Consider the following 27,541-nt stretch of genomic DNA (forward strand, 5'->3'; position numbering starts at 1 on the left):
CTTATCATCTAAAAAAAAATACTAAAAATAAGTATGGATTCATAAAGTTTGATATTAAACAAGTAAATAACCTTTATAATCAACCTAACCTAATGTTTAGTGTAGTCCTAATTATGGAATGTTTGAAATTCATGCATGCATCCTTGTGTCAATGAATATAGAAGTCTATGCCAAAGAAATTCCAATTAACCTTTTTTTTTAAACGAGTAATCAAATTTAGTACAATAGATAGAGCACTTATAAAAACTGTTTTATTGAATTTGATTAATATTTTCAATTCTCGAATTCATATAAATATTATTAAAATTTATCTTAAATGGTTAAATAATATTGGAATTCATTGAATTTTATATATTTTAATTAATATATAATTTTATTAATAATTTATATTTTAAAAATTTAATAATTTTATAAAATATTAATTTTATTTATTTAAAATATAATATATAATAAATTTATAAATATTATTATGAAAATACATATTTTTATATTTAATTAATTAATAATTTTATTTATTTAAAATATAATAATATCGGATCAAGCATTTGTCATATTGCCATTCCTAAATTGAACAAATTTAATTAATGGATACCCACGAATACCTTGTAACCGTTACCCAATGGGGTTTGTGTAGTGAGAATCCGTCCAGTGGGATTTAGTGGAGGCGGGCATTCGCAAAAATCGCTTGCCTTCATCACCTACTATGGAGATTCCCGCCTCCTCTCCTATATACTCTATAGATATAGATGATAAATTATTAAATTATTAGATACTTCTGAGCAATGACCCTTCACTACATAAATATAAATTTTTGTGCTCTGTGACTGTGTACCTAATGATCTCACTAGAGAGAGAGACATCACCATAGAGAGAAAAAAATGGTGAGGGCTTCAGCAGCATCATCGTCGTCGTCGATGAAAAGCTCAGAGCCAGAGGTCTTAGAGCGGAAGAGACTGAAGAAGCTTTCATTCTCCAACAATCTCTTATCGGAGACTCCAGCCAAGACCCATTCACCTCTCACCCCGTCCAAGGTCGTCTTGAAGCACCACGGCAAAGATATTCTCAGGAAATCTCAAAGAAAGAATCGCTTCCTCTTTTCTTTTCCTGGTTTTCTTGCTCCTATTGCTGCTGGCGGCAAGATTGGAGACCTCAAGGATTTGGGAACTAGAAATCCCATTCTCTATCTCCATTTTCCCCAGGTTGGTTTTTCTTTTTCTTTTATTGATTTATGATACCCTCTATTTTTTGCTTGGGAAAAAAAATTTAGTAACTAATTTTGGCTTTCTTAAAAGGGTGAAATGAAGCTGTTTGGGACCATTGTCTATCCGAAGAATAGATACCTAACGTTGCAGTTCTCTAGGGGTGGCAAGAATGTTTTGTGTGAAGATTACTTTGATAGCATGGTTGGTTGTTCTCTTGGATTTTATTGTGGTTCTGCTGTTTTATGATTTTTATTGAAGTGAATGGGATTCATTCTTTTTATTCATTCATCAAAATTCCCTTTTGTGAGGTTCCCAGATTGTGTTTTCTGATGCGTGGTGGATTGGAACGAAAGAAGAGAACCCAGAAGAGGCCCAACTTGATTTTCCCAAGCAAATGTTTGAGGTTTCTTTTTTTCTATTAATATTTTTTTTATTAGTCCGTCAAGTTTTCTTTTGGTCAGTTTCATTTGAGTGCACCAATAGAAAAGATGGTGGGAACTGGGAAGCTTCAACATATCTTTGCTAACCTTTTCCATAACTGGTTATTCGTATCAGGGACAGGGACAACAAGTTGAGTATGACTTTAAAGGTGGTGCAGGAGCGGCATCTGTAAATAAGGAAGTTGTTCACAAAAGTGGTATTAAATATGTAGAAATTGAGACCCCTGAAACTGAGCTTGAAAATGATCTATCCGATGATAAAAACAATTTGAATGATTTGATGGAAACTGCACAAACTCGACATTCTGAGCGAACTGCTGGGAAAACATTCAAGTACTAGCTAAACTTTCATTATTTCATGCTGCTTAGATTATATCTAGATGTTAGCAAAATTATTGGACCTCATTTCATTTATATAGTTTAGAAAGTAGTTTCCAGTTTCATTATGATGTGACTTACTGGAGGGTTATGAATGGTTGATTATGTTGAATTCTCAGGAAATGCTATTTGCAGAAATTAGAAATGGTCTCCTTGCAGGACATCTGAAAGCACAAACTTTATTTTACATCTATCACATAGCCTCAGGCCTGAAATTTCAAATCATATTTTATATGCCCCTTTAATATACCGGGGATACTATTGTATGTAGGGTTCATACCTGACACTCACACAAGTGTCCATTTTGAGAATAACATGTTCTGGATGTCGTCTAATTTGGAATTGATATCTCTGGACAAAAAGAAAAGTATGAAAACAACTATTTTACAATGTGTAGTGGTCTCTTTGCAAACACTTATTTATTTAGAGGCATTATTTACAAAGAAATGAGAAATGTCACCAATCATCCAGAATAGCAACACTATTTCTTTACTCCCTGTTATATTTCAATTATCTAATTCTTCAGATTGCCAGACAATTTTGCTTGAGTTGATCATGTAGTTAACTTGCTAAGGGCCTTTAGTAGTCAGTTCATTTCCGACCTGTTCATGAAACAGGTTTGCAGAAGCTTCTTCTGGAGATGATTCTGTTGAAAGCATTGTGGCTGATGTAGCTAAGGAAGAAGGAGAAGAAGAAAAGAATGTAGGCAAAGAACTTGACTCTTTATTGAAAATTTTACTGTTAGGAATATCCTAGTTTTATATAATTTGACTAATAAATAAATTCAATTTTGTCTTTATTCATTTATTGGGGTGTGTAACATCCACCATATTCTAGGTTTTCCCCCCTCCTTGTGATTGGATTATATAAGCTTCCCTTCTCAACAATTGTTTAATTTTCTGAATTATAGGTAAAATCTAATACTTCTTCCGCCATAGTTCTTGATTTTGAAAATGAGGGTGCTATTGAAGGGAATTATTCTTCTGGAAAAATTCAAGCTTGTGCCATGTTGGGGACCAAGTTTAAGAAGCTGTCGGAATCTGCTGTCTTAAGAACATCTAATGAACACTCTGAGTCGCACAGTAATCACGGTTCACTCGTTCAAGCCACTATTTCTACATTATTCAATAAAGCGCATGGTAAAAGGAAAGTAGAAGAAAAGGTAAGTTCTAGTAACTTATAGGCTAATAGTTAAAAGTGTTGCATCAGTAATCTCTAACACTTTGTTGCACATGTTGGAATAATGTGATGGAAAAATGTTTGAGTTGGTTTCATGTATTTACTAAAATCTGCTATCCTTTTTATCTAAGGTAAATATGATTTTTCGGCACAGCTTTATCATGCACAGAGCTTGCTTTTAGCATTATGCTTATATTATGATGTAGCATTATGGCTTTACTTTATATATGTAGCTCTCTTTATTTTGTTAAATCCCATTTTGTACATATTTATATTTTCTAGGTACTGTACATATTTATATTTGAATTTTCTATGTACTGTATTCTTTTCTAAGTAGAATGATTTAGGGAATGGATTTTTGAAACTAAATTCTTTCCATAATTCAAGGGATTCCCAGCCTTGATAAGCTATACACAATTGTCGGGAAATTTAGGAAATACATAGTTTCCATCATTGGGAAATTTCAGAGGAAAACAAATGGCCTTTAAATATGCTCAAAATCAGCTGTGATCTTATTTTCAAGGTCATAAAATATTTAAAATCTTGAAATTTTTCACTGAGGTTCTACTGAAGAATTGGACTTTTACACTGTTTGGATAGGAGGAAAGAAAATAATGAAAGGAAAATAAAAGAATGCAATGATTAGGGAGGAAAATAACTTTCTTATTTTATGTTTAGATTAGGAGGGAAAATATTGAGAGGAAAGTTACTTTTTTAAATAATAAAATTATAATATTACCCCTAGATATTCAAAAAGAACCTAGAAAATATAAGAATATTTTTCTAATTTTAAACATTTTCCTCCCACTTTCCCCCCATTTTGGAGAGAAAATGGGAGTGGAATCTAACTCTTATTTTCCTTTCAAAATTTTATTTCCTCCTTATTTTCCTCTTTAACCAAATATAAGTGAGTGGAAAATAAGGCTATTTTCCTCTCAAATTTTCCTTCCTCCCTTATTTTTCTTCAATCCAAACACAACATTAAGGGTATGTTTGGGTATTTAATCTAATAATCTGGATTCTTTAGTCTTTACATTCTAGTCTGATGATTTTATTCTGCGGCTTCCAGAAATTTATAAATTAACTGCATCTGCTGGTATAATCAGCAAAAGCAAGGAGAAAAGAATACTTTAGGAAATGAATTGGAATCCAGATTTTCCCTCCTATTCTTTAAAATTCAGTTGAAAGAAATTTGACTCATGAAAAGTTGCTTGTGAGTTTGAAATATGTTTTCTAGATTTTTCTATTCTTTTTTTCCCTTTTACATATCAATAAACATGTATGCATTACATTTATGGCATAACTTAAGGTTACTTTCATTTTGTAATATTTGTTGCTTAATGTTTAGTAGTGGGTGCATACACATAGTGATAGTGTTCATGTTCATGTGTGTACTGCTTCACCATTGCATGTCTTTATTTGCTTGAGATATGACAAAGACCTATTTGCTTGTTAAATCACTACCTATTTCTGGGTATTTTTTGATGAATCCTTGATCTTTCTTTGCCTTCTTCTAGTTTCTACTCTTTAGTCATTCCATGGTTATGATATCGTCTCACCACGCAATCAGTTATGATGAAGTAGTTCCAAGAAAACTTGAAAAGAAAACTACCAACGTAACAATTTAGTTAAGAAATTATGCTGCATGCATGTCCTCTTTTGTCCACAGTTTTCTTCACTACCATGTGCATTTCTCTGTTAGGTGTACCGTCTTCTTATTAAACAGAAAAGGTAAAGTTCAATTCCATAAGTGCATAATTTTTTTTTTTTTTTTTAAACAATTGTAGTTGTCTTATACTTGCTTTCTATAACCAGAATGAGCCAAGAAAGTCAAGGAAATCTCCATCATCAAAAGGTTTCTACTTTACTGATTGCTTCTCTTATTATGAAAATGGATATATTAGTATTCAGAAAAAAATAACATGTGATGTATGCCAGTTTCTGATCAGAAGGTGCAGCTTGCTAATTCGAGAAGGAGGATAGATCAGGTGAGAACTAGCTGTGAATTCTTAAGGTTTTTGTCAGTCCTTTATTTCCCTAGTTTTTAGATTCATTCATCTTTTCTACTCATAGTAGCAACCACTTAAAGTGGTATTGTTGAGTCTTGATGCAGACATGGTTGTTTGACTGAATATTGTTTGTTGTTGTTGCAGGCTGGAGGACCTAGAAAGAGAGGGAAAGCAAATGAAGGGAAAAAAGCTGGTTATTCTCTCTCTCTCATGATCTATTATTAATTTGTTCGTTCTGAAAATACAAGCAATATATGAATTTTTTTTTGGGGATTTTTTCATTGAATTTTATTGCAATGCTGATTTGGGTATGGCATTTTACCTCTTGTTATGGCGTGTTTGTAGAAAATGTTTCTCTAGATGCCATAAGATTACTAGGAAGCCTACAAATACCTACTAGGATTAATTATTATGGCATTTGTAAATAACTATGAAAATAGTTATTCTTTTAGGCTTTAAACCTAAAGAACTTTGGCCACCCATGACTCGCAAAGCCTATGATGGCTCATACCCAAAGAGGTGGCCACGGTTTGGTTTTGAACAAGAACCGGTTCGATCAAAATCAGACTGAAAATGATCAGAACTAGAACTGGGTTCGAATCGGACCGAAATTGCCCTTTAGCAGTTTGATTTAGGTTCATAAATTTTAGGAACCGTGAATCGGCGATTCCGAACCAGATTGAATCGACGGTTTCAAACTAGACCAAACTAGCGGTTTAAATACAAAAAAACTCAATAAATACTTCATCCCACTCTTAATTCATTTATATATATATATATATATCTTAAATTCTCTATACAATTATTCTATAAATTCATTTTAATTTTCAATAATCTCAATTTCTCTCAAATTCTTTAAATAATTATTTTCTACATTCTTTTTAATTTCCAATATTCTCTCAATTTTTCTACTTTATTATTTTATATACTCATTGAAATTTTTAATACTATCTCAATTATTCTATTATTATTTTATATCCTCAATAAAATTTTCAATACTCTAATTTATTTTTTTCTCTTTTATATTTTTTTCAATTATCAAATTATTATAAATTTTTAGAAAAAGAGTAAGCAATAGAACTGTAAACTTTGATTCCTCTAAATTCAAAGAGGATACATAGGCAAAACTAAGTTCATACACATTTTTTAATTTCTTTAAAAAAATTAATTTCTTTAAAAAAATTAATTTCATATCTAATTTTTTAATTAAGTTCAAGTTTTTTCTTATTAAATTTTTTTAAAGATACATTAATTTCATTTTCCCTTTTTTTTTTTAATTTTATTTTGATTAAAAGATTTCTGAGAAAAATTAAAATATTTTTATAAATATAACTTAATTCTAAATCAATAAAAATTCTCTAATTTTTTTTATCTAAATTGCCTTTAAACCGCCCTAAACCGCCCTTAAACTGCTCCTAAATTGCCCTCCACACTGTCTTGAATTATCCTTTTACGAACCACCTTTTAAACCGTTTTAGACTGAGACTCGAACCGGAATTGGCTGTTCAGAAATCGTTTTCCAAACCGTCCCATGGTGGTTTGGTTCAGGTTCATGATTTTATTGAGTCTGAACCTGTAGTTCAGGAACAGTGACCGACAGCCCCTGAATCGTGACCGCCCCTACATACCCATGTCTATAAACCCTTGATAAGTCCACACTAAATATAGCAATGATTTTTGAATCCTTCTGTAGAAAGATTATTCTCCTTAATTTCAATTAATCTGTACATGGGTATATATATACAATTGATTTCTATAATTATGTTCTACTAATTAGGAAGAAATCCTAAATAAGAAATCCTAAATAGGAATACAGAATATACAGAGAAATAATATAGTGATTCACCTACCCAGTATTTCAAGAATAGGTTTTATTGAATGGACTCTTATTTTAAACTTAACATCGGTTTTACATGTGTTTAGCTTTCCCACTAATCTTTTATTGGTCAGCTCTATTACAAAAGCCTTTAATTGTAAAATTTCTTTTTTTCCCTATTTATTGTATGTTTTAGGAGTTGAAAACGGGGAGAATGATTAGCAGTGATAGATTACGTGATGGCCTATCCCTGTTGGATGACTATGGTGGTTCTCAAATCCTACCAAGAGATCATTCAATGGCAAAGATTAGGACATCTTTCTTTTTCAATTTTAGAGAGGTTATATCCCATTTTGTTTAGAAAATGCAAATCAAAGTCTTAAGTTTGTGATGCTTGTGAACTAGCTAAGCACACAAGGCAGTTTTATCCTTAAAATAAATAATAGAACTTCAATTCATTTTATGACTATTCATTCTAATGTGCAAAGACCATCCAAACTGTGTCTTTATTTGGATATAGATGGTTTGTTACTTTTATTGATTATTGCACTAGATTGATTTGAGTTTACTTGATAAAAACAAAGAGTGAGATGTTTTATTGTTTCCAACAATTCCATAAAATGATATGTACTCAATTTGATGCTTAGGATAAGATTCTAAGAACTGATAATGGCATTGAGTACATGAATGGAATGTTTTAGACCTATTTGGAGCGACATGAAATCTTACACCAAACCAATTGTGTCAATAGTAGTGCAAAAAATGGGGTGTCTAAATGGAAAAATAGACATTTACTTGAGGTAGCTCGCGCTCTCATGTTAACTTTGAACCTTCCAACACCTTATCAGGGGGATGCTATTCTATCTGCAGCCTATTTAATTAATAAGATGCCTCTTAGAACCTTGGATTTTAAAAGCCCTTTGGAAGATTTGTAGGGTAAAAATTTCTATACTATTCCACCTAAAGTCTTTGGTTGTGTGTGCTTTGCTCATAAGATAAATATTAGGAAATTGGAACCTTGAGCCCTTAAATGTGCCTATGTAGGGTATTTTGGCACTCAAAGGGAGTATAAATGTTATCAACCACCTTTTTGGTAGTACTTTGTGAGCATGGATGTCACTTTCTGGAAATTTGAATCTTATTTCCAAATACCTCTTCAGGGGTAGAATAAGAAGGAAGATGTGGTTTTTCTGTCATCTTCTTTTCTTCCAAATCATCAGGGGGAGATTGATGATGTTTAGGAACAATCACCTCAACCTTAGAAGGATGGATCACCTTAGCCTATAGGGAGATGAACAGGTTGGATTTGAGAACCTACACTCATTGGAACAAAATGGGTAAGGCCATTGAGCATGATATTCCTGATCAATCAGAATCCTTAGATTCAAATCCCGGACATCTTGAGGTATGTAATGAATCCCCTTTGATTCTAGTTTTTGTTCCTGATTGTGATCTTGATATTACTATTGCTCTTAAAGAAGGAGTTAAAACTTGTACCAAACATCCTATCTCTTATTTTTTATCTTATGATTCATCATCCCCATTCTTTAGAGCTTTTTGTTGTCTATTTCTTCTGTTTCTATCCCATAGGATTGTAAAGAAGCATACTTGGATTCAAGCTGAAAGACAAGTATGGTTGAAGAGATGTGGGCTTTGGCAAAGAATGGAACATGGGACCTCATTACTCTCCTTGTTGGATGCAAATGGGTATTCACTATGAAAGCATAAAGCAGATGAGTCTATTTAGAGGTATCAAACTAGATTGGTGGTGAAGGGATTCACGTTGATGTATGGAGTGGGTTATTAGGAAACCTTTGCTTCTGTTCCAAAGATGAACACCATTAGAATTTTTTTGTCATGTGCAGCAATCCTTAAATGGGATCTACAACAGTTTAATGTGAAGAATGCCTTTTTGCATGGAGACTTAGAAGTAGAAGTGTATATGGATATTCCTCAAGGATTTGATGATGACTGATGAGAAAACCAGAGGAAAGGTTTGCAAATTGAAAAAAGTTTTGCATGGTTTGATAGATTTAGTAAAGCTATGATTTCCTTTGGGTTCTGTTAGTGTAATGCTGATCACACTTTATTTTTAAAACGCTGCAGAGGTAAAGTCATAAAGCTTATTGCTTATGTAGATGATATAGTTGTAACAGGGGATCATAAGGAAGAAATTGCCAATATAAAGGAATGCCTAGCATAGGAATTTGAAATTAAAAACTTGGGTAAACTTAGATACTTTCTTGGAATAAAGGTCTCTAGATTAGATAAATGGATCTTTATCTCCTAGAGAAAGTATATACTAGATCTTTTGGAAGAAATAAGAATGTTGGGTTGTTAACCAACAGAGTCTCCTATTGAAGCAAATCATAAGTTGCAAGCTAGAGTGGGAGAAATATCAGGTTATTACACCTTTGTTGGTGGTAATCTAGTTACTTGGAGGAGCAAAAAGCAAAAAGTGACAGTTAGATATAGTGCAGAAACTGAATACAAACCCATGGTAAAAGGTGTATGTGAATTGCTGTAGTTATGAAAGTTGATGGAAGAATTAATGTTGTCCAAAACGAATGGTTTACCCTTGTTATGTGATAATAAAGTTGCTATCAGTATAGTTCACAATTCATTTTTGCATGATTAGACCAAGCATATAGAGATACACTGAGACGTCATAAAGAAAAAATTGTAGATGAATCATTGAGTGTCTCTCATGTGGCTTCAAAAGATCAACTAGCCAACTTGTTCACCAAGGGTTTAAGCAACAAAGTATTCCATACTCTAGTTTATTAGTTGAGCATGTGCAATGCACATGAACTAACTTGAGAGAGAGTGTTGGAATCCCAAAGATTAAGGCTGCTTTTAGGAAATAATGTAGGAATTGATTTAGGAATCTGTTGTAAGTCTAGTCGCCTATTTTAGGATTCTTTCGTGTATATAAATAGCCCAATGTATTTAACCAATTTCATACAATAAATGCACAAAAGTTTTTCACCCAAAAACACTTTTTTTCAACACTTCCTCTAATTCTCCATTGAGAAAGTAGTATAATTTACCTTGTTAAAATTAATTTTAGCTACGGTGGCTAATTTGTTTCTTGAGTTGGATCAAATAGATGTAAAGACTGGTTTTCTCAATGAAGAATTAGATGAAGAAGTTTGTATGCAATAATCTATAGGTTTCATCATGGAAGACTAAAAGAATAAAGTGTGCAGACTTTTGGAGTCAATTTATAGTCTAAAATAGTCTTCTAGGCAATTGTACATCATATTTCATAAGGCAATCATGTCTCATGATTTCATTATGATTGATGAGGACCATTTCATATATGCCATTACCAAAAGATGCATAGATAAATTTGTAATCTTATCATTGATGCAGATGACAAACTGATAGATGGGAATGTTATGGAGTATATCAATACTATCCAAGTATGGTTGTCATTTAATTTTGAGATGAAAGACATGGTGAGGCTATGGATATCCTTGGAGCTAAGATTTCAAGTGATCGTTTAAACAAATTACTCTCTTTTCTAGGAGTTGTATATCAAGAAAATTCTTGAGCGATTTCACATGCATGATTGTAATCCAATAGATACTACGAAAAGGAGCAAATGAGAAATGTTCTTTATGCTAGTGCGGTTGAAACTTGGAAGTTTAATATATATTATGGTGTGTACTAGACTAGATTTTTATTACATTGTTGGCATGGTAAGTAGATATCAATCCGACTTAGGACAATCACATTGAAAAACAATTGTAGAAAGAGATGATTCTCCTTAATATCAATTAATTTGTACATGGGTATATATATACAATTGATTCCTATAATTGTGTTCTACTAATTAGGAAGAAATCCTAAATAAGAATTCCTAAATAGGAATACAGAATACAAAATATACAGAGAAATAATATAATGATTGACTTTCCATAACACTCCCTCTCAAGTTGGAGCATAGATGTTAATCATACCCAACTTGTTACAAATGTAGTCAATCCTAGCTCCATTCAGAGCTTTTGTGAAAATATCTCCTAATTGTTCTCCAGTTTTGATATAACCTGTTGAGATGATCTGTTGTTAAATCTTTTCACGAATAAAGTGACAATCAATCTCAATATGTTTGGTCCGCTCATGAAATACCGGATTAGAAGCAATATGGAGAGCAGCTTGATTATCACACCATAATTTCGCAGGCAGGGGGGTCTTAAAACTTGTCTCATCTAGTAATTGAAGTATCCACATTACCTCACATACTGATTGTGCCATGGCTCTATATTCGGATTCAGCACTAGATCGAGAAACTACACTCTGCTTCTTGCTTCTCCAAGACACCAAATTTCCTCCAACAAAAACGCAATATCCAGTAGTTGATCTCCTGTCAACCTTAGATCCAGCCCAGTCGGCATCTGAAAAACATTCAACATTCAAATGCCCATGATTACCATATACATGGAGCTCCCTTTAGATAACACAAGATTTGTCCCAAGGCTTCCCAATGAGCAACAGTTGGGGAAGACATAAACTGACTTACCACACTAACGGCATAAGCAATGTCAGGACGAGTGACTGTAAGGTAGTTCAATTTTCCTACCAATCTCCTATATCTCTCTGGATTTTCAAACAACTCACTATCTCTTGCTAACAGTTGTAAATTTGGAGTCATTGGTGCACTACAAGGCTTAGCACCTAATTTTCTTGTTTCTGTCGATAGATCGAGGAGATATTTTCTTTGAGACAAGAAAATACCCTTCTTACTTCTCATAACTTCAATACCCAAGAAATACTTTAATAATCCCAAGTCTTTGGTCTGAAACTGGGTTTGGAGGAAGGTTTTAAGAGATGAAATACCTGCAGAGTCACTCCCAGTGATGATAATGTCATCTACATAGACTACCAGGAGAATTAAACCAGCCTTAGATTGCCTATAAAATACTCTTTTGCATACCAAATTCCTGTACTGCTTCACTGAATCTCCCAAACCAGGCCCTAGGACTTTGTTTCAAGCCATAAAGAGACTTCCGAAGCCTACAAACTTTACCCAACTCCCCCTGAGCAACAAACCCAGGTGGTTGCTCCATATACACCTCCTCCTGAAGATCACCATGAAGGAAAACATTCTTGATATCCAATTGGTGCAGGGGCCAATCATATGTAGCTGCTAAAGAGATAAACAAGCGAACAGAAGTAAGTTTAGCTACAGGAGAAAAAGTGTCAGAATAATCAACACCCATATGTCTGAGCATATCCTTTTGCTACAAGGCGTGCTTTTAACCTAGCCACAGAACCATCAGGATTTACCTTTACTGTAAATACCCATTTGCAACCAATAGCTTTCTTACCAGTAGGCAAAGGCAACAGTTCCCATGTACCATTAGCATCTAAAGCCTCCATTTCCTCTTTCATAGCAAAGACACCGGCCAGATGAGACAATTGCCTCACCAATGTGATTAGGAATAGGAACAGAGTATAAAGAAGTAACAAAACACCGAGAACAAGAAGACAATTGATTATAAGAAACAAAAGAAGAGATAGGGTAAGTACATGAACGTTTACCTTTACGAAGAGCAATGGGTAAGTCTAGATCAGAATCATGATCAGTATGAGGTACAGGATCTCCCAACGAAGTAGCTAGTGGAGGATCTGAGTTAGGAATCTCCAATCTCCTGGAATAAACATGAACAACGGGAGGTCGAGTAGGTCTAGAGACAGAAGAAACAGGTTGTGAGAGAGGACTAGACATTGGTTGGACAGTATATATTAAGAGATCATCCTCCTCCCCCTGACTCTCATACACAGATGATTGAGGAAAAAATGGAGTGGACTCAAAAAATGTGATATATGCAGAAACAAGATAACGATTAAGAGTAGGAGAGAAACAGCGGTACCCTTTTTGGATCCGGGAGTACCCAAGGAAGACACATTTGAGAGACTTTGGATCCAATTTAGTAACTCATGACGAACATCACGCACAAAAATGTGTACAACAAAAATACGAGGTTCAACAGAGAACAAAGATTTTGTAGGGAACAAAGCGTTATAAGGAATATCCCCATTAAGGATGTAAGACGGCATACGATTGATCAAAAACATGCCGTAGAAAGCGCATCCGCCCAAAAGTGTTTAGGAACTTTCATCGAAAAGAAGAGCACGAGTTACCTTAAGAAGATGCCGATTTTTCTTTCGCCACGCCATTTTGGGATGGGGTATCCACACAGAAGATCGATGAAGAATGCCATTTTGTGTCATATAAGACTGAAATTGTGCTGAAAAGTATTCTTTGACATTGTCACTTCTTAATATGCGCACAGAAGTATTAAATTGAGTTTTGATTTCATTACAAAAGGCACAAAAGATAGAAAACAACTCAGAACGATTCTTCATTAAATATAACCAGGTAACACGAGAGTAATCATCAACAAAAGTAACAAAATAACGAAATCCAGTTTTAGAAGTAACAGAACAAGGACCCCAAACATCAGAATGAACTAACTCAAAAGGGGATGAAGCCCGTTTATTAACTCTAGACACAGAAGGCAAACGATGATGTTTTGCAAACTGACACGACTCACATTCTAGTACTGATAAAGACTGAAACTGAGGACACAACTTCTTCATGGTAGACAAAGAAGGATGGCCCAATCTACAATGAGCTTCAAGAGGTGTTAAGGTACTGGAGCAAACAAGCGACCGCGGTACATGATTTTCCAGAATGTAGAGACCATCTGACTCACGTCCTCTATCAATAATCTGCTTCGTCGTAAGATCCTGAAATAAACATTGGTCAGGAAAAAAGGAAACAGAACAATTTAAGGTACGAGTAAGTTTACTAACAGAAAGTAGATTAAAAGAGAAATTTGGTAGACACAAAACAGATGACGAAGTCGGATTCGCAGTTCCAGAACCCATGACACAAGAAGTAGAACCATCAGCTAAAGTAACAGTAGAGGAAGTGAGATTAGACTGAAAAGCAGATAGAAGACTAGAATTACCTGTCATGTGATCTGTCACACCAGAATCAATAACCCATTTGGATGAGGAAGACAAGGCATGTTGTGGATTTACCTGACTCAGCGATCGCAGTGACAGGGGAACTGGTAGGCTTTAGAGATGCTTGATACTGAGAAAACTGTGCAAAATCCTCTGCAGATACCAAAACAGTTTTCTCAAAGGAAGATACTGTAGAATCCTCTGCTGCCATATTTGCCATCTGTGATCGCTGATTTTTCCTCTGAAGTTGCGGACAATTATATTTTGTATGGCCAGGCTCATGGCAATAATAACAAATGACTCCTCTTGAGTCCTGATTAGAACTAGCCTCTTCATTACGCTGATTACTTCTGTTGCCTGTAATTCCTCCTCTACTTCCTCTTCTATTACCCTATTGTCCATTTGGATTACGGCTAATAAGAGCACTACTGGCAGGCTGTGACGATTGGGTACTCTCTGTACGAAGGACCCGTGTGAACGTTTCATGCAAAGAGGAAATCTCAGAACTGGAGAGAATCTGAGATTTAGCAGTCTCATACTCTGAAGAAAGGCTTGCAAGAAAACTTATAACAGCTAGTTGCTCCCGTTGGGCCTGCTGAACTTTTACATCAGAACTAAAAGGCAACAATACATTAAGTTCCTCATATACCCGTTTAAAATCCATAAAATAAGCCGTGAGAGACTTATTCTCTTTCTCAGCACGGTAGAATGCCTTACAAACATCATAAATACGGGAGATATTCATTTTACTAGAATACAGAAAATCTAAGTAATCCATCAATTCCTTAACAAATTCACAGTGATTAATTAAACTAATTACCTCACTGTGAATCGAGTTCCGAAGCTGCAAAAACAACCGAGCATCCTCTCTTAGCCTAGTTTGTTGTGTATCATCAGTAGGTGGATCTTTAGTAAGGTGATCATCCTTATCAATGCTACGCAAATAGACCCTAACAGTGTTACTCCACTCCAGGTAATTCGATCCATTAAGTTTGTGTTCCGTGATCTTAGTCATCACCGGAATCACATCAGAAATAACATTCTTATTGTCTGCCATTTATTGAGACAGAAAACTAACCGAAACGATAATCCAAAGTGCTTACAGTAGCAAAATAACCCAAAATCACAAATCAAGCAAATACCGAAATAGGATCTGAGAGCCAAACCTCAGAAGTCTTTTAATGGTGTACTGGATCAGGCAACAGCACACAGTAGTGGAATAAGGGGATTGAGGCGACGCTGTCGATGTTGATCGGAGTCGAAAAGGCCGGTCGGCGGCCAAGGTCTCTCCTGAGCTGGGTGGTGAGAACAAATAGTCACCCTAGATAGATGACCTGCTCTGATACCATGTAGAGAGAGATGATTCTCCTTAATATCAATTAATTTGTACATGGACATATATATACAATTGATTCCTATAATTGTGTTTTACTAATTAGGAAGAAATCCTAAATAAGAATTCCTAAATAGGAATACAGAATACAAAATATACAGAGAAATAATATAATGATTGACTTTCCATAACAATAATGATTTGGATATTAAGGTATCTCAAAGGCACAATTGACTATTCATTATGTTAGCTAGGAAATAATTTGTGTTTAAGAGGCTATATGGATGTTGACTGAGGAGGAGATTTGGATGATAGAAAATCTACCTCCTGGTTTTCTTTCTTACTAAATGATGGCGACATATCATGGAATAGTAAGAAGTAATCATGTATAGCCTTATCTACAATGAAGTAGATTTAATAGCTTTTACGCTACCATACAAGAAGTTGTTTGGTTAAATCGACTACTGATTCATTTGGAAGTATTTGATACTGCTGTAGAATTGGCAATGGTATACTGTGATAGTCAAGCAACAACAGCTTAGATAAAAGATCCTAAGTGCCATGTAAAGACCAAGCACATAAACATAAAATATAATTTTGTCAGAGACATAGTCATATAGAAAGAAGCAAACATTAAGTACATCCCTACTACCATTTGCCAAGCCTATTACAAAAGAATTTTCTATAGGCATGTCAAGTTACTGGGTTTGTGTAAATGTTAATAGACTTATCCTTGACCTTACGTTTCCCAAAGATATTCACTTGTATAACATTATCATTTTTAATGTTATTCGAATCCCAATTACATTAGTTGTGAATATATATATATATATATATATATATAATGGATGAGATTTTGTTTTTGGACGTGAGATTAATTTGTTTCAATGAATGGCTTTTGGGATTGGGGATTAGGCACTGTGTGTTGGCTAAGGGGAAGTGAGGAAACAACATCATTTGAGTGAAAAAAGCAGTGTTTGGCCTTTTATACAAAATTGATGAACCGATCAGTTCTGTTTGATTTGGTTCCTCTATCATCAAACCGCAATTTGGTTTCCCTATCATTAAACCAATTGTACCTCAACTTTCTTTTAGACTGTTTATATATGTCTCCTAGGCATATGGAAAATGAGAATGAAGATCTAACATTTCAAAAGTCATTGTATCAGCATATCATACCTTTAATATATGTAAATAGTGTTTCAGTCATATTTGCTAAACTTTATGTACTTTGGTTCTAGTGATATATATGTTGGAAATCTATATCAAGAAGATTTGAATTGTATCTTTCTTCATGAACATATATGTTTATTCCCACATGCATATTTTTGACAGTTTCAAATTCCTAAATATTTGTGCAACTACATGTAGTTGGCTAAAAATTGATTTTAATGTGATTGCAGGGACAGTAACTAAAAATTGATTTTAACGTAATTGCAGGGGCAGTAACTAAGGCAAAGATGAAAGTATATGAGGTATCAGCCTGTATATTTTAAGACACTGGTGCTTATGATGCTGCAGGATGAATTACTGGTGGCTATATCTAGCTTTTCAATAAATTTTCTTCGGTCATGGTGTCTGAGATTCCAAGTTGTGATATTCTATATTTGATTGATAATCTTGTCTTTCATGTCATTTGCGATCAGCATTTGCATTTTTTGTAGGATTTTTATAGGAGCTCTCAAAGAAAAGAGAAGGAAAATTTTTTTTCGAGTATTTAACTTTTCTTTTGTTACTGTTCTGCATTTTGTTTATATATATAGGCTCCTTGGAATCCCGCATAAAAAAATGTATATGCTGGTTGATAAGCAACATTAAACAAACTTTGCCTCATCAACTAAGTTTATTTTCAGGCATACCAGTTTTTTCCCATTGCTTTCATTATTTTTCTTCGTGGATGCAAAGCCATATTTTTCACGAATGCACACATGGGGAGAAATGATGTGGTGAGAGACAAAGTGTAATTTTGGAGACCAAAGAAGAAAACAGATGGCTCATTTGACCTCCCAAATGTGACGCCATTCACTCTTTGAATTACTAGTACTTGGAGTTTTCTATTTAACTACACCTGGCACTTTTTTGGGGCTGTGCCCTTGCTCCTTTGAACTCTTTCTAATTTTACCTATTTCGGTTATCTTTGTTGATATTGAGACAATGAATGGCCTCTTGTTCTCATGGAAATCTATTACTAACTGAACCTGATAGTGGAAACTTAAAGAAATTGTTGCCTTACGTGTGACTTTTTAGTATAGTTGTGTGGAATGAAGAAAGAGAAGGGGCTCAGTTTTGTGTTGAGGTACAGGATCAGATAGATTCCCCAGCTCTTGGATATGCTTAATTTGATAAATAGTGAATAGGCTCTTGGGCATGTTACTGGTGGAGAAATTTTGAATGTTCCAAGAAATGCAAGTACATATCAAGTTCTTTACTTGAGTAATAAAATGTGCAAATGAGTGTCAAGTTCCTTTCTCTTTTTTTTGTTTACTGAACTCAGAGATTAGTTTTTATTCAATTACTTTATGTCTTCAGTCAGCAGTGATTCAATATTTAACTACACAATTGCTTATTCTTTTCTACATTCGCAAGTTCACCTGGTTAGATAATGAGCTTCTGTTTCGGGTTGGTCGAAATTGTCTTCTTTGTTCATCTGTGAAAGCATCTGTTGTATTTTGTTTTTTTGACATTTTGACCAATAACACTAAAACTAATTTTTCTGTTGTTCTACCAACAAGCAATTTACACTGTGAATCAATGTTGTAGGTTGGAGATGACGACATAGAAGAATTCTCAAGCTCAACACAGGTGTGACGAGAATTTTGCTCAAATAACTTATTACATTGCCTTGCAGACTTCTAATTTTTGACAAGGAAATGCATAAAACACAAACTAGAGTAATACCATCATCTTAATATTAGAACTTTCTATTTGAAGGCCTAATGACTAAAAATATCCAATCCTTTGCTCACATTTTCAAATTTGGCCAAAACTTTTTATTTTATTAGTTTAGTTAACTTTTGAAATTTGTTTCTGTTGTAGCAATCAAGATATTTAATGGGTAAAAATACAAGAAATTGCTAACATGGCATGTTGATTAGGAAAAATAAAATATTAATGAGCTCGATAACAAAATATTTTTATGACCCAATTGCTAAAATTTAAACAATTGTCAGAATTTGATGATAAAAATTGTTAAAATTAAATTCTTTGGCTAAAGTTGAAAATGCACCTAGATATTTGAATTTTTATAGTCATTTGGCCTTTGAAGAACTGAAATAATTTGGCCTTGGATATGTGAGCGTGTATTGGGTCTAAGCCTCAACCATTATTAGATTATGATGATGATAATTATGACAATGTTGGAGATGCTTTGCTGCAGTATCTATGTTGTTGACCTGTTGGTTTTCTTGATTTTATTTAGTCTCAGGATACTGATGGAAGTGATGAAAATTGGGCAGCTTGAGATTAGACTTCAACTGGAGGATGAAAATTCTAATCCAAACTTCAACTTTGTAAAGCATTTGAATCTCCGAAATCCAATCACTTGTGTAGGAAGACATGATGGGTTTTATTCCAAATGAAATCTGAGTCTGCTTGCTGATAATTTCGGAGCTGGCAAAATTCGATTCTAATGCTATTATTATACAATATTAGAGTATCTCCTGCACGATGCGGTGGAAATCGAATTTATAATGCTAAACGTTTGTCACACCATTAATAGATAAATAATATAGATCGTTCTCCATGTGATGTGGTCAAAGTAGAACTTACAAATTAAATGTCTCCTATAATATAAATAGATAAGTAATGTTTAGTTCAATGATCTCAGCTTTTATTCTATTTAGCCATTTGCAGTTGAGATTAGCTTTGATATTTGTTCAGTTTTGCCTTCGTGGATTGCAGAAATTAAAGTTAATGCATTGTGATTTTAAACAATATGGGAATGCATAATTTTATTTCTGGAATCGCGCTTTCTTAATGGTTGATTTCATTTGACTCATGGTCATCTAATAGTGACATTGTTTGAGAAGAAGCTATGCTTAGCATTCTAATCAATGGGTCATTTTCTTCTGCATTTATTTTTTTATTTGCATCTTTCTTTTTTTCTGCTTTTAGATATATCAGTGGTTCTCCACTTAGTTATGATCTTTCATTTTTTTTTTCTGAATTTTTCGAAAGACTGTAATTAAAAAATTTTAAAATTCAATGGTTGTTTTGTATTAAATAAGTTATTGTATTTTAATATGTATCTTATTATAAAATATATGACTTCTGGAATTCGAAGATTGACATGAATTTTTATTGCTATTATGCAATTGATGTTTATGGCATCTATTAATTAAAAAAAATTATATAAATAGATGAAAAATATTAAAGTAAATTGGAATAGAATGCCAATATCTGTAAAAGATTTAATGGACATATCAATAAATGCCATAACAGCCGGACTATTATCTTCTTCACTCAAAATTTTTCGGGGAAATACAACACTAATTTTTTTTTCCCCCATAATGTAATGTTGAGTTCTTTGAGCCTGCATTATAATGCACATGTTAACAAAAATATTTTATCTAATAAAAAAATGTTAGTTATTTTGTAACTTGACGTCTCTTTTTCTACCAATTCTAGTATCCAAGTTGTTTGGATATATCCTATAGAGAAGAGTTGCCCAAGAAGATCTACAAATAGAAAAAGAAGTGTTATATTTACAATATAATAAAAAATATATTTCATTTATATAGTATTTAATTTTTGTTTACCTATCAGAAATTTATTATTGTCACATAGCAAGTTGATTTCATTGAATTCCACAAAAGAGAAGCGATTAAATGAAACAATTTAATTGCTTGAACATGCTTTCTTGATAAAGGCATTACTGAGCAATTTGATTCTATATGGATGTTGGTTTATAATTTCCTTATGATGGCAATACGATGAATTCCCATCTATAATAGACCTCTCCTTCTAATGATAATGGTTGAAAAGTATCAGCATCTTGCCTTTTAACAAATCCTTGCATTGTGTTAGTGTATAAAAACGATAAAATCAAGTAACTTGGTTATATAATTAAAGAATAAATTAATTAAAATTTTAATATATTATTTATATACCTTCTCTTCAATTATCAAGAAATTTAAGCTAAAGAGCTTATTTGGATTTAATGAGTTGTGAAGGTTCCAGGTTTGTGCAGTTCTGATTTTAATTCTAATATTTTTGCTGTTTCGGCTAATTTCAATGGTGTGTACGTCATTGTTATGCAAAGGAAAAAAAAAAACAACATGGTAATAAAATATGAAATATATTAAATAAGATATTAAAAAAGAGACAGGCAATACTTTACTTTTAAGGCTACAGCATTAAGGGCTTTGTATAGGGCTTGCGAAATACCTTATCATTCTTGCTCTTGAGTGGCGTTGGACATCGGTGCGAAGCAAGTCTATGTGGAAAGAATAAGAAAAAGCTCTATACAATATGTGAGTAGTTGGTGGAAGCGAGTAAAGACTTTGTTTGCCCAAATCCCCTACTTGAAATACTATTGCACTTTCAGTGTTACTGAGATTGACCCTATAAAAAATACCTAAAAATTTGTCGGTTTGATTAATTCTTAACAAATTTCACCATAGAGGCATAGACTACATTCTTAGTATAAGAAATTTGATCAAGCAACATATAATTGTTCATGACAAAAGACTAGTTCATTTAAATAAATATCAACTTGTTAAATAATATCACCCTGAGCTTATATGTGTGCGCATATAAAAAAAAATTGTTTTAATTTGACTTTAGCTTTTATTAATAGTTATACAATAATAAATTTTAATTGGGAATTGTATCATCTTTAATATAAATGGTAATTTTTCTCAGTTATTGATAAAATTATTCAGGAATGTTAACTCTTTTTCTTGTGAAAGAACCTGTAATTATTTTAGCAGCAATTATTCATTTTCCTAAATTTGTGACTATTAATCTAGTGCCATTGCAAAGGCCTAAACTAAGATTATTTAAATTTCTTACTTATATTTGTAACAATCTAAAATTTTTAATAATAAATATTTTCATTTACTAAGCTAATAATTTATTTATATTTTATTTATTGTTTTAAAATTAATATTTTCACAATAATATTTTTGTTTTGTTAAATGAATATTATTTTTTTCATGTATTATTATTATTATTATTATTATTATTATTATTATTATTATTATTATTATTAAGAAAAAAAAGAGAGGAGAAAGAAAAGAATTAAATTTTTTTTTCAAGAATGAATCTAGACAACATGGCTGTCCAGATTCATTCCCGAATTTAAAAAAAAAAACAAAAGCCAGCAGAAATTCCTTTCTCCCTCACGCATCTCTCTTTCCCCCATCTCTTCTCTCCCTATTCTCCATATTTTTCGGCTGGTGAAGGAGCAACCACCACTGACTAGCGACCAAGCAGCTTCAGGCAATGCCAGAGAGCCACCAGTTGGTCGGCAGTAGCACCAGACACGGCGGCAGGAAGGGATGAGAGAGTAAAATGCTCGCGCAGGTGGTCTAACTTCCAGGCGCGGTTTCGGCTTCATAGTTTGGTGGAAACTCCAGTACTAACCTGAGATGACTTTCTCAGGGAGTTCAAACAAAAATATGTCCCAGATGCCTATATGGACCAGAAGCTACAGGAGTTCTTAAGCTTGAAACAGGGAAGTAGATCAGTGGTAGAATACGAAAGAGAATTTTCTCACCTGAGCCACTATGCTGGAAGTCTCCTTGCTACCAGCAGGGAAAGATGTAAAAGGTTTGAAACCGGCTTGAAGCCCAGTCTCAGACTACAAGTGGTCGGATTCAAGCATACTAACTTCTCTGAGCTTATTTCTTAAGCACTGGAGTTAGAAAAAATTGAGTTAGAAGCGGCCCCAGAGAAAAAGAAATCAGAGAAGACAGAAAAAGAGAAAGAGAGGAAGTTAGTAGATCAGAGTTCCAGTGGTCCTACTGGGAAGAGAAAGAACTTCGGGGGACACAACAGAGGTGGTAAAAAGTCCGGTAGGGGAAGATATTTGGGACAGAAACCTCCTCCATTTGGTTAGCAGAGTACCAGAAGTTCCTACCCTCCTCGCTAATGTGAAACTTGTGGTAGAAGCCATGGTGGGGTATGCTATAAGGCCATAGGAGCCTGTTATAACTGTGGAGGCACAAGACACTTTGCCAAGGATTGCACCAGTGCCTGTAGAGTTGGGCCACCTCCTACTACTGCTGAAGGGTCAGTTTAGAATCCTGCCACCAGAGGTTCACAACCACTTAGCAGAGGTAGAGGCAGGGGTAGAGGTAGTCCAGCAGGAGCGAAGGCACAGTGAATCAATCAGAGCAAGGCAGTGCTCCAGTTAGAGTCTACGCAATGAGACAGAGAGAAGAGGCAGAGACATCTGACATTGTGGCTGGTACCTTTTTAACTTTTAATCAAGATGTGTTTGTGTTATTTGATCCGGGTTCTACCCATTCCTATGTGAGTACTAGCATCATTGATTGCATTACTGTTCCGTTTGTGAAAATAGACTTTGAGGTGCTAGTAATAAGTCCACTAGGACAGGAGGTCAGGGTCAATAGAATGTATAGGGATTGTCCTTTGATGATCCAAGGACATACTTTTCTGTCTGATCTCATTGAAATGCCCTTCAGAGATTATGATATCATATTGAGCATGGATTGGTTAGCCAGACATCACGCTATGATTGACTGTAGACTGAAGATAGTCACTTTTGGTCTCCCTCAATACAGTGATGTGGTAATACATGGGGAGAGGCAGCTATTGCCATCAAACATCATTTCCGCTGCACTAGTCAGAAAAATGATCAGAAAGGGGTGTGAAGCATACTTAGCACATGTGGTAGACACCCAAGTGGGGAGTCCAGCATTAAGGGACATCCCTATAGTATATGACTTTCCAGATGTGTTTTATGATAAATTGCCAGGATTACCTCCAGAAAGAGAGGTGCAGTTTGAAATTAATGTTATGCTTGGTGTGGATCCAATCTCCATAACACCATACAGAATGGCACCAGCAGGATTGAAGGAGTTGAAGGTACAGTTGCAAGAACTACTTGAAAAGGGCTTCATCCGCCCTAGTGTGTCACCTTGGGGAGCACCAATATTGTTTGTTAAGAAGAAAGATGGCACTCTCCGCTTATGTATTGACTACCAACAGTTGAATAAGGTGACAATAAAGAACAGATATCCATTGCCTCGCATTGATGATCTGTTTGATCAGTTGAAGGGTGCAGCTGTATTCTCCAAAATTAATTTGCGATCTGGTTATTATCAGTTGAAAGTGCAAGAGCAGAATATTCCAAAAACTGATTTCAGAACTCGATATGGCCACTATGAGTTTCTGGTAATGCCATTCGGTTTAACTAATGCTCCAGCTGATTTTATGGGTCTGATGAACACTATCTTCAAACCATATCTCGACCAGTTTGTGGTAGTGTTTATTGATGATATTTTGATATATTCGAGAAATGCAGAGGAGCATGACAGACATTTGCGGATTGTACTGCAGACTTTGAGGGAGAAACAGCTATATGCCAAATTGTCGAAATGTGAATTTTGGCTGAAAGAAATCTCTATCTTGGGACATGTTGTGTCAGCTGAAGGGATCAAGGTAGATTCCAGCAAGGTAGAAGCTATCCTTAATTGGAAGCCACTCAGGAATATCACAGAAATTCACAGTTTTCTGGGTTTAGCTGGATACTACTGCCGGTTTGTAAAAGGGTTTTCTATGTTAGCTTCTCAACTGACCAAGCTACTTCGGAAAGATGTAAAATTTCAGTGGACAGATAAACGCCAGCAGATAAATGCCTAAACCGTGCTCTGATACCACTAAATGTAACACCCCTCACCCGTCTACAGTATAGCCGAGCAAGGCATGCTACACGGCGTGCCGGAACACCTAGTCTGTGATTATCTCATTTCTTGAACTCAATTTGATTTTAAGAAGTCATTTATGTAATATTCATATCATGTTGATACTATTGTCATACTTTGTTAAAATCAGTGTTTCAAGAATGGTAATAAAAATTTGGCAAGGTGCCGTCTATATTTAGGACAAACTGTCCTTCCAAACCTGTTGAAAATAGTTTAATATTATGATATCAAAATCTCAAATATTTCATAGTCTCTATTTCTCAGTAAAGTCAATAGACTTTTACAGTCATTAAACAGTTCCATAATACAGTCCATAATAATTTAAATATATACAGAAAATCTCCATGTTATTTACTATGTACAAAATATTACAAACTTTAGAGCTTTCATAACATTATAAAATACAGGGCTGAATTTCAAATATACAACAAAAGTACAAAATACAATATATCCTAAGTCGTACCATGTATGCAATGCAGTGCAGATGACTCTGGACTCCTGTGTAGATCTGATGTCCCACCCCGTCGTAGGCCTGCTGGGCTCCCCAGCTGTATCTCCAATACCTACGCGTTACAAAAGCAACGCGCTAAGCAATTTTGCTTAGTGGTGCCAAATATGAAGAAATATACACTAAAATAAAGTAAATAAAGTGTTTACGAATTTTTGGTGGTGCTGTATGTCAGTAGACTGGATTTATATATTTGAATTTTTAATAGTACTTGAATTACTGCCCGTGTAGCCTATATACTGACCAGACTGGATAAACGGATATACTGGCACTAGGTACCTAGTACCTCGGGCTGTCACAACATCGGTCACAAAGTGTCTCCCGGTGTGCAAACAGTGTGGCTAAGAAGCCATATAGTCAATCTGGCGATAAGCCAAGAATAAATACACAATATGTATAGCCGTAGGCTATTAAAGTCACGGTGCGGCATAATAGGCCGTAAAAACACAGTATGGCATGAAGCCATTTACAGAATAGCTGTCAGAATCCTATTGGCATGCCAACCTATCCATACTAGTCAACTAGGCAAACTAGGGCATATTATAAATTAATTGTTTATTTCTTCAATCTTTGGAGTTTACTAACAATTGTATAATTCACAAGTCAATGCATATGTTGACCTTTTTTTTAGGTAATATGGACAAGTTATTTCTAGCATCAATATGTCATAATTTATATCTCAATATGCTGCCAATATAGTGCAATTTACCATTTTTACAAGTTGGCATTCATTGCCAAAATGCTTCAAGCATCATTTTATGCAAAATGTCAAATTCTCAATTTTTGTGTGCAAGATTTGTCTAGCTTATAGTCCTATTTCCATTGGTTTTTAGCTTCTGGTCAAAGAAGAAAAATTGTAGCTCTATATCTTATTGCACGCGGGGCAAAATTTCAGATCATTCCGAGTTGTGTAGACCAAGATATGGTCAATTTGCTAAAGCTGGACAGATTGCACTTTTAGTGCACAATTTGATCAATTTTTAGGTCACTTTTGGTTCGCCAGTTTTTGTGCCCGAACTTGTGCAAGCCATTTGACTTGGTTCTGGTCATTTCTGGGCTTTGGTGTCTTCATAAGACTTGTAGATATAGATCTTAACTATTCATGGTCAAAATTTCAGATCAATTGGACCTGTTTTGAGTGAGTTATGGCCTAAACACTAACTGCTGCCCAAATGGTTAGTTTTCAGGCCTTAAATGCACTAATCCGGATTTGGTCACTTTTTAAGGTCAGTTTCTAGGCAGAATTTTGGCAACCTTTCTACATGAAAGTTGGCCTATTTGGTGTCTAGTTTCACACCATATTGGCCTCATACCAATTGGGTTCATAGTTTGGCACTTATGGCCTCATTTAGGTGCTGCCTTCAATACACAACCTGCACAAAGCTCATACACTCCCAATTTAATGTTCCTTCTCCTCCTCATTACTACAATATTCAATTAACAACACTTCCATACATATATTGTACACAATTCCAGCAAAAATTCTGGGCAGAATACTCAAGTGCACAAGGCACACAATACACCATTAAACTTCAATATTTTCATCGACCCAAATTCAACATACTTCAATGTTAATATTTCACATATACTTCAACATATTTATACTTCAACATCACTTACACTTGCTGCCCACAAATTGACATTAACATATATTATTAATAACCATATATTCACACACAAATTCATGCTATTAGGGGCTGCCAAACATGGCAGTTTGCTAAAGGCTTCAAGGTTCCATTTCACACCTTTAATCTAAACACTACATGTACATACTTGTGCACAAACTTACTCTAACTTTCATTTGAATCAATCAACCTTCATTTTCATTCATTAGAAGTCAAAATAACTCAAGCTCAACAAGGGTTCATGGCTGCCGAAAATGGACAAGTCCATTTCTCACTATTTCTTTTATTTCTCTTCACCAAAACACTCACCTCAACCTAAACACAAGCTTTACTAAAGCAAGGGAGGGATTTTGAAGTTCAGAGAAGTTAGTGTGTTTGAAGCCGATCACTTGTACTCTGATACTGGGCTTCAAGCCAGTTTCAAACCTCTTGCATCTCTCCCTGCTGGCAGCAAGCAAACTTACTGCATAATGGCTCAGGTGGGAAAATTCTCTTTCATACTTAGCCACTGATCTGTTCCCCTGTTTCAAACTTAGGAACTCTTGCAGCTTCTGGTCTACATAAGCATCAGGGACATATTTCTGCAATTCACGAGAAAGTCATTCAGTGTCAAGATCGCAGTTCTACTGCATCATGGGGAATGGTTTTCCACCAGTCATAAGCATCCCCCTGTAGTAAGGACACTGAGTATTCAAATCTAAGCTGTTCTGTACAATGTAGCTTCTTGAACACCCTATCCATCCTCTCTAACCATTGTTCAGCTTCTAGAGGATCTACTGTCCCCTTAAACTCTGTAGCCCCATACTTCATCAATTTGTCATATCGTAGGGAGGCGTGGTTGTACCACCGTGTCTGCGTATTGGGACTTGAGTAGGCACATTACGACCATTTGTTGGAACATTGCAGACCATCTGAAGCGAAGCAGAAAGCTGCGATGCTGCGGTGGTCTTCACTGAACCACTAACATTATGTAGGCCTGGGGCATCCCCTTGCACCTCAGCCTCTATAGATTGATCGACTGAACGATTACCCTCTTCCATATTCAATGCGAGGAATTAAGATCTCCTGAACAAATAACACAAGGAGATTTCCTTCCGTTAGTGCATATTTATAATGTAATGTACTGTATGTATCAAACAATGATATTGTGCAGTTGTACTATGAAGAAAGAATATTCAA

General features: G+C 34.7%; 1 protein-coding gene across 3 annotated transcripts; it reads left to right on the forward strand.

Annotated features, from left to right (window-relative positions):
• Window positions 1–611: 611 nt before the first annotated feature.
• Window positions 612–19,175, forward strand: LOC110657793 (DNA-binding protein RHL1). Of its 3 annotated transcripts, none has more exons than XR_002495439.2 (12): window positions 612–1,199; window positions 1,293–1,403; window positions 1,519–1,605; window positions 1,758–1,975; window positions 2,638–2,722; window positions 2,931–3,182; window positions 5,015–5,054; window positions 5,138–5,187; window positions 5,353–5,401; window positions 16,779–16,871; window positions 18,099–18,140; window positions 18,757–19,175. XR_002495439.2 is itself a non-coding variant. In XM_021815160.2 (12 exons), exons 1-12 carry the CDS (start codon window positions 879–881, stop codon window positions 18,796–18,798), a joined length of 1,332 nt encoding a protein of 443 aa, XP_021670852.2. In that variant the 5' UTR covers window positions 613–878; the 3' UTR covers window positions 18,799–19,175. The 3 variants fall into 3 exon arrangements, 1 of the variants encoding a protein (XP_021670852.2); XM_021815160.2 differs by having other exon boundaries at window positions 613–1,199; window positions 16,779–16,813; XR_009144665.1 differs by lacking the exon at window positions 18,757–19,175 and having other exon boundaries at window positions 16,742–16,813; window positions 18,099–18,122.
• Window positions 19,176–27,541: the final 8,366 nt, after the last annotated feature.

The sequence above is a fragment of the Hevea brasiliensis genome, chromosome 16 (genome assembly GCF_030052815.1).
Source record: "Hevea brasiliensis isolate MT/VB/25A 57/8 chromosome 16, ASM3005281v1, whole genome shotgun sequence".
Classification (NCBI taxonomy): domain Eukaryota; kingdom Viridiplantae; phylum Streptophyta; class Magnoliopsida; order Malpighiales; family Euphorbiaceae; genus Hevea; species Hevea brasiliensis.